We start from the raw sequence: 8082 nt of genomic DNA on the forward strand, positions 1-8082 counted from the left end.
TTATAAGGCCCAGAAATGTTAGGAAGAAAATTAAAGATGACTGAAAAAGTATGCATTAAAACATTTGTGAAAACATATGTAAAGGAAAAAATGCTTTTATGTTTAGAGGTTCTTAGTGCATCTTAATAATTCAAAATATCAGCAAAACTAGTACAGACTTAACAGGTATGAAAACAATCAGTATTTCACTTGTTCAAGTCACTTTCAATTGCTTTCCTCTGATATACAGAGCCACTCCAATTTCAAACACTTTTGTCCACAGAGAGATCTAAGATCTGTAAGGATTTTATACAAAATATCACCAACCAAAGGTGTAGGGTCTGCAAATTCTACATGTGCCTACAAATAGTAATTTAAATTTTAAGGCAGCAACAGATAATAGAAGGAAGAAAGGTAATATTATATACTTGAACTTTTTCATTATGTTTCAAGACAATTCACAGCTTGTATTAGATTTTCAACACTGTTCTACATAATTGGCATCTAGCAGTGTCCCTTTTAGCTGTCTTTGGTTGCAAAGTATTATTGCTAGGAGAGGCTGGAGTTTATCACTGGAGTTATACAAAGAACTGAGGTTGTCAAGAAGCAGCTGCTAAGTTGCTTCAGTCGTGTCCAACTCTGTGCGACCCCATAGACGGCAGCCCACCAGGCTCCCCCGTCCCTGGGATTCTCCAGGCAAGAACACTGGAGTGGGTTGCCATTTCCTTCTCCAGTGCATGAAAGTGACAAGTGAAAGTGAAGTTGCTCAGTCGTGTCCGACTCTTCGCGACCCCATGGACTGCAGCCCACCAGACTCCTCCGTCCATGGGATTTTCCAGGCAAGAGTACTGGAGTGGGGTGCTATCGCCTTCTCCGCTCAAGAAGCAGAGGATGTTATAAAGATGACTAACTGGGACATGTAATGCATAGAAAGTTCTGGGGTATGTAGAATCTGCATTCAACACGTTAATAAAATGACTGATGTGGTCTCCACTGAAGTCCTGGAATAATACTAAAATACTTTTGTGTGAATGCCATGGCCTTTGATTCCCTTACCCTGAGTGAGGTTCTGACTTCGAAGAACACAATAAAATTATTTTCTAGTCTTATAAGAGCCATGTTAACATTCTATACAGAAATCTATACTGAAGATCATTAACTTGCAACCTCAAATATTTGCTTTAATAAGAGGGAGACAATAATAATCACCTGCAACTAATATAGAATATTAACAGATAGAACTTTGAAATGGCATGGAGGCTAAGAGGATTCAGGAGTGACACATAAGAAATGATCTGAAAACTCAACAGTGGGAGACTCTAATAATCAGAAAGGGGAACTGCATGACAATGGAAGGCTTTATGCATAGAGCCCTCCACACAGAACCAGCTCAGAAAGTACATTCATTATGATCTCTAGAAACAAAATTTGAAAACATAAAAATGGGAACTTCATTGAACATTTTTACAAGAGAAAGAAAAGGCAAATCTGAGCCAACTTATTGAGAGTGAGGAGAAACAATTGCTTAATAGAAGAGAAACAACTGACTTGAACTAAGTATGGAGGGTGCATCATTAAATTTCTCTTGGCTTCAGGTTTGGAAGGACACAGGAAATGGATTGATTCTATCAGTGTGAGTTCACCTTCCAGGTCTACTCCAAATGTTTTCTTCTCTTTTCATTCATTTAAGTCTAACACAAGGGAGAAGAAAGTAAGTTCAAATTATTTCTGTCTGAACACAGCGTCAATCTTAACTCTTCATGTAGTTTTTATGAGAGGCAAACACTGATTAAATAGGAAAAAGTGAAAGTGTTATTCCCTCAGTTGTGTCTGACTTTGTGACCCTATGGACTATAGCCCACCAGGTTCCACTATCCATGGATTTCTCCAGGCAATAATACTGGAATGGGTAGCTATTCCTTTCTCCAGGGGATCATCCCAACTCAGGGATCAAACGTGGGTCTCCGGCATTGCAAGCAGATTCTCTACTATCTGAGCCACCAGCGAAGCCAAAGCTCTATAAAACTCCGGAAAGTCAGGTAATTGGGGAATCTCGGCACTGAAGTGCAAAAGGGAAGACATCATAAATTGTAAAGATACTCATATTCTTATTGGAAGTGTCTTTTACATTTGCTTAGACCATGGCTCTAGAACTCTTACATTAGCAGTAGAAAACAAATTTTAGAACTCTACTTGATCGAAAAGAGTGAAAAAAACAAGTTTCAAAAAATTATTAGGTAAAATCTATAATATTCCACCTGGCTTTAACCTGTCCTACTTTCTGCTAAAATTCTCTTGAACATTCATCTGATTAATACTGTATTAATCTCAATAATTTTTGTTTTCTTTTTCATTTCACCCTCCACAAGATAAAATTTAACAAGGGCTAGGAGCATAATTACAAATGCAGTGAAGACCTGCCCTTTTCTATTCCCCTAACTTTGGACAGTTTAAAAATACATATTAACTAAATAAATAACATTTTAAAAAAATCATAAATGTACTGTCAACATTTCAAAGAAAACTCTTAACTAATATTCTATTTAATTATCTCATCTTCTGAAATTTCTTCTCTATTTTTCTTCAGAGTTTTGAGAGAATCCTGGATTATACTTTTGGAGGGATTACTTCTTGAAATCAAACCATTTCTAATTAACTGTCACCTCCCACTTGATTCTTTACAATCAGTATCATATGGTTATTGAGTGCTTACTTTGTATGGTATAATGTCTTAGGGGTTTCATATTCTATAATATATCTAAAACATAGTCTCTGTCCTTAAGGGATCTTCCATTAAGTGAGAGATAACTGCAAAATGAGCATGTATGTGTGCAAGAACACATGAGCATGTGCATAATCACACACACACACACACACACACACACACACACACACTATGCTAGTTACAAATGCTGGTACACATAACAAGTTCTTCAGAAATATGGAGATGAGTGTAGATCCTGATTGCAAAATTACTTGGGAAAGCCTCCTGGAAAACTAGGAGAGACCCTTAAGGAAAGGCAGAATTTAGAAAAGAGAGGACGATGAAAAGCAGAAAAAGTAGAGAAGAAAGGCAAAGAGTTAAGGCAAAATAAATGCACTTGTTTGGCAAAAGCCTTCATTTAGGATAGTCTAAGGGTAAAAGCCACAGAGCCAGGAGGTGTTAAACATGGAGCATCAAAATGAAGACTATGGATGATAATTTGGCCCCTTTTTCTCTAAAAGTAATTTATGAGAAGCACTAAACCATAGCTACTCTGCTCTTGTAAAGCTTCAAAACATCTTTTCTATCAACCTCGAGAATCTCTCTATGTTTTACGATTCTGGAGTTGAATAAAGACTAAGTGAAGAAACAGTTTGTCTCAGTGCTTCCTAAACCTAAGGACATTTACATTCTTGGATTCAGTAAGTAAGATACTGATTATTTTCTTAATAAAAATGTTTTAATGATCAATAGTTTAGGTATCTTAGGTATTATTTCATACTATAGGTAGATCCCGATGAGCTAAAGCATCCTTTGACAGCACACTATTGAATGTTATAATTTCTGTATCAAAATATGTAACGACATTCTCAAATAGTACCTAGGAAGATAAAAATTTACAAATATACACATCCTAGATTTGATAAGGTAAATGTAAACAGATGCCATGATTCCTTCCAAGCAAAAACCCCACAAGACTAATTAAGAGAAGCAACTGGCTCTCTGTAATATGAACGTGCAAAATTAAAGCATGATAAACTGGTATTTACATAAACATTAAACCATTCTTTTATACATTGTCCATGATCTTCTCACATATGTCCTGAGTGGTTCAATGAATGACTTTTTCTTCAAATGGAGAACATATTCAGAGGCTAAATTCCAACACTTTAAAATGACACACACACAACAGTCTTTCTCTGTTTGACCACTGCCTCTAGAATGTGAGAAATGATTTTGGGATAAACAGTCTTATTTTTAAACAAGCATTTCTACACAAATCTTTAGAGTTGAAGCAGGACAAAACAAACAAAAACACTTACAGGTGCTGTTAGATTTACATTAACCAAACGGTCTCTATCCAATTCCTCAGTTCTCTCATGCTGCAGCTATCTGTTTAATTTTACCTTAAATTTTTTCTAAGGCCCTTTCCCCTCTTTTATTCATTTTGGTAAGCTGAGCTCATCACCATTTTCTCCCTTGAGCCTGTTCTCTCATGCCCTCTCTTGGTGGGCTTTTAAAGTTGCTGTGAAAGTGAAAGGTGCTAAGTTGTGTCTGACTCTTTGTGACCCCTTGGACTGTACCATGGATTTCTCCAAGCCAGAATATTGGAGTGGGTAGCTGTTCCTTTCTCCAGTGGATCTTCCCAACTCAGGGGTAGAACTGGGGTTCCCTGAATGGCAGGCAGATTCTTTACCAGCTGAGCTACCAGGGAAGCCATTAAAGTTGCTATGATTTTTCTGAATTTTCCTCTTTGTCCCCAGCATTCAATCAGTTGTCTCGTCATGGATTCCTTGCCCTCCACAGGCTGTCTTGCATTTAAGTCACATACTGAATCCTTCAAGGGCTCATCTTCTGCTTTGAATCTCTCCCAACTTCAGAATGTCCTGCCTCACGTTAGTTTTATTCAGGCATGGTTCACTCAGTACACTTTCAGATTACTCATTCTAAAGCACATCTCTGATTATGTGAAACTCAAGTCCATAACATTAACAGGCTCCATACTGACTAAAACAAGCATCATAGCTTCATCTTCAAAGCACTCAACGATCTCGTCTCCTTTCATATATTCCAAATTCTATTTCCCTTTTTATATTCCAAATTCCGGTCAACCGCGTATTCACTGTTCTCCAGACAGATATCGTGTGCTCTTGCTCTGGGCTGATATTTTATTTGAACTGTTCATTGCCTCCAACCTCAGATTACATCTTAGCTCAAACATGTCTTCTCTCACTGACTCTGAGGAAGGTGCTCCCTACCATAAACTCCTGTCTTACACTCTTTCACTTTTACGGGATCTGCTTATTTCATGAATTATAAGAGGAGGTGGAAGCAAAAGAAAAGGGACTATCAAGGAAAGTAACCACACAGTTATGGAAGGCCTACAAAAAATGTATTAAAATGCAAACTATTTTTATATTGTTTATGATCTCCTTTATAGCAATAATGAAGTATTACAAGAAATAATATAAATCAGTAACTCTGAACACAGCACTATGAGGGACACAAGGAACAATTTATTATGTTCCAGGCACTCATTTCATTTTCAAGAATTCAGTGAGGTTCATATTATTATGACTTACCTCACTTTCAGCTGAGAAAGCTGAGGAAAGAAATAAATCTTAGCTATGAAGTGCTAACTCTGGCATTGGAACCCCCACAATCTATCACCAGAGCTCAAATACTAGGCCTCTCTGCCTCTTGCTAACAATTGCATCAGCATAATTTACCCCTCGCCTTCCCCTCACCAATAACAAGGACCATACCATGAATTCATTTCAGGACATATGATTGTGCTATTGAATGTAAAAAACAAACAAAAAACCTTTCACTTCTGTCTGATTTTAAAAGAACTCTGAAGTGAATCTATTACATGCAGCCAAATTTTGATGAGCGAATTAGATAAAACTTTTTCTTTGTCTTATGATGTACATTAAATGCCTTAACATTCTTTATTTCCAAGCATCTTAAAACTCTATAGAGATGAAGATATAGAATACTGAAGTGACATTCCACCAATAATATTTGACATTGAATATACAAAATGTTTAATGGCAGCAGCAGAAACAGATTCAAAGAGGGAATGCTGACCAATATTCTGCAAGATAATTAAATATATGATTATAATTTATACAACTTAGGAAAAGACAAAATTTAGTCTTCCTTCAATTTTTGTCTTTTCTGAGTCTATTTCCAGTAAGCCAAGGGAAGCTTTCCTTTTATTCTATATGGAAAAGACACATAAATATTTCTCACATGCATTAATTCATATAAGCATAAAATGTACAATAAATGTGGCAGTGCATTGGACATTAAATACTCAATTTTTATATACTGTTTTATACATACTATTTTTCTGAGATATTTTATAATTAAAGTGCAATTTAATAAAATGAAAAGTGAAAAATAGCAATCGACAAACAAAAACTACTACTAATCTATCAATGTTGTGATTTAGCCCAATTATTATTTCAGGTTCTAAAATACAGCGTTTAATTAACTATTTTATTGAGTCAGTCAGTTTTTTAATGTTAATATTCTTATCATTGGACACAAGTTTTAAAGACCACCTCCCTACATACTCTCTACATATAATTCACAACAACCCCTATAGATCACATAGGAGCTCAAGGAGTTGCATCAATAGCTTAAACACTTTCATTACAAATACATTTCATTTGTTTGAAATAGGTATTTTTTAAAGAGGGAAAACATGATCTAACTCTTGTTTGCTCTTTAAAGTTTTATTGTTTTAGCATTTTATACAGAGAGTGAGCATTAGCATACTCAGGAGAATGGCTGAAAGTAAAGGTCTCAAGCTACTCACTACATGGCTGAGAGGATAAAGCAGGGATATAAAAACTTTTGTCAGACTGTACACTTTCCTCTTGTTAGAGTACTGCTACTCTCAAGAGCATATATTCATGTTCTTTCTACTTCGAGTTTTATTACTTCTTTTGTATTATTTAATACATCTAAAGACACTTCCAAAAGACAAATTTTTCCATTTTGAAAAAGTAATGGTTTGGAACCTGATAAAATACATTAATGTTCACCGTGTGTTTTTCACAAAGGTGATAGAGTAAAAGTGCTATAAAGCAATTAGGCATACAATCTTAAAGACATTAATATGTCAAATAAAATGAGATGTCTAAAAAGTCAACAAAAATAATATCCTGTGAAAGGTCAAATGGAAATAGGCCCCAAGAAAGACCGTATTTCTCTTTCAGGCCTCTGACTAGATATTTAGTGAAAAAATACGGGAAGAAAATATAAGAATGAGAGAAAGTACTATTCTTACCTCAATAACTTGAAAATAGAAGTACATGATGTTTAACTCTCAGAAGTATGGACATTAAGTTACAATACATCCTAACTAAATGAATTGTTCAAGATTCAGTTTCTAATTTTTCCTCCTGAACTCTAAGTTTTAACAGGGTCCATACTTTTTAGTAAACAAGAAACTGATATGTTTGGCTTATTGAATAAGGCCAGGCATTTTTTCAAGTGTCATACACATTTCTGAAATCCACAATACATCAATTTTTAATACTTCTACTCTCTCAGCTCCATTAAAAAGATGGTAGGGGAAAGATTTTAGAGTAATTAATGATATAGTTAGCTGCTAAATATTAATAGGAATCGTAGTCTTGCATAAAATATAACATATAAACCTTGCCAATACAGACGCACCAGTAATTAAAGTTGAATATGTAATTACACTGATTTATAAGACAGGCAAAAAGTTACACTTTACTAGCTTCTGTGTAAACTGTGGCTAACAGTTAAACTTTGCATTTTACGGTTTATAAAAATGGGCAATATCTTGACTACAGTTCATAAATGGTTTAGAGACCTGTAATAGTAGTAAAAATTATGACAACTTATTCCATCATGAATATTCTTATTGCACCATACAAACCAAACTGTGATAATGATCCATAAGATAAAGACTTATCTTAGACACTTCTATACACCCAAGAGAATGTTAGTAGCACTAAGAATTTGTAGAGGACTGCTAGTACAATCATTACAGGACATTGGAGAGACTCTAAAATCTGTCTTAAAAGCAATTCTGATACACTTTTTAATATCATGAACCTGGTGAAGTTTAACTCCATTTAAATTTGTATTTTTTACTTACACACCATTCAAAACTTCAGAAGACCACTAAATTTTAGAAGCATGGGCGTATAGGTTCTTCCCCTTATGGAGTCTGTTAGCCCCACTTACATGTGCGGCTGAGGCGAGCAGCCTGGGCTGCTGTTCCCATTGCTGTCGATATGATCCAGGGAACCATTGAGGTCTTCGTGGACAGCCTGCAGCAGGCCGCTGGAGGCGTTATTGATCAGCCCGGGGTTACTTAGCAAAGGTAAACTGCTCTCTGCCAAGGCAGCCTA

At 35.7% G+C, this 8082-nt stretch overlaps 1 protein-coding gene across 14 annotated transcripts in view; it reads right to left on the minus strand.

Annotated features, from left to right (window-relative positions):
* FOXP2 (forkhead box P2) overlaps positions 1-8082 on the minus strand; it is a 675695-nt gene that overhangs the window by 27851 nt on the left and 639762 nt on the right. For all 14 annotated transcript variants that reach the window (XM_069587981.1, XM_069587978.1, XM_069587975.1 and 11 more), the window contains one exon: positions 7916-8079. In XM_069587981.1, the coding sequence (XP_069444082.1) occupies positions 7916-8079 (164 nt within the window). The remainder of the gene's footprint in view (positions 1-7915; positions 8080-8082) is intronic.

The sequence above is a fragment of the Ovis canadensis genome, chromosome 4 (assembly GCF_042477335.2).
Source record: "Ovis canadensis isolate MfBH-ARS-UI-01 breed Bighorn chromosome 4, ARS-UI_OviCan_v2, whole genome shotgun sequence".
Classification (NCBI taxonomy): domain Eukaryota; kingdom Metazoa; phylum Chordata; class Mammalia; order Artiodactyla; family Bovidae; genus Ovis; species Ovis canadensis.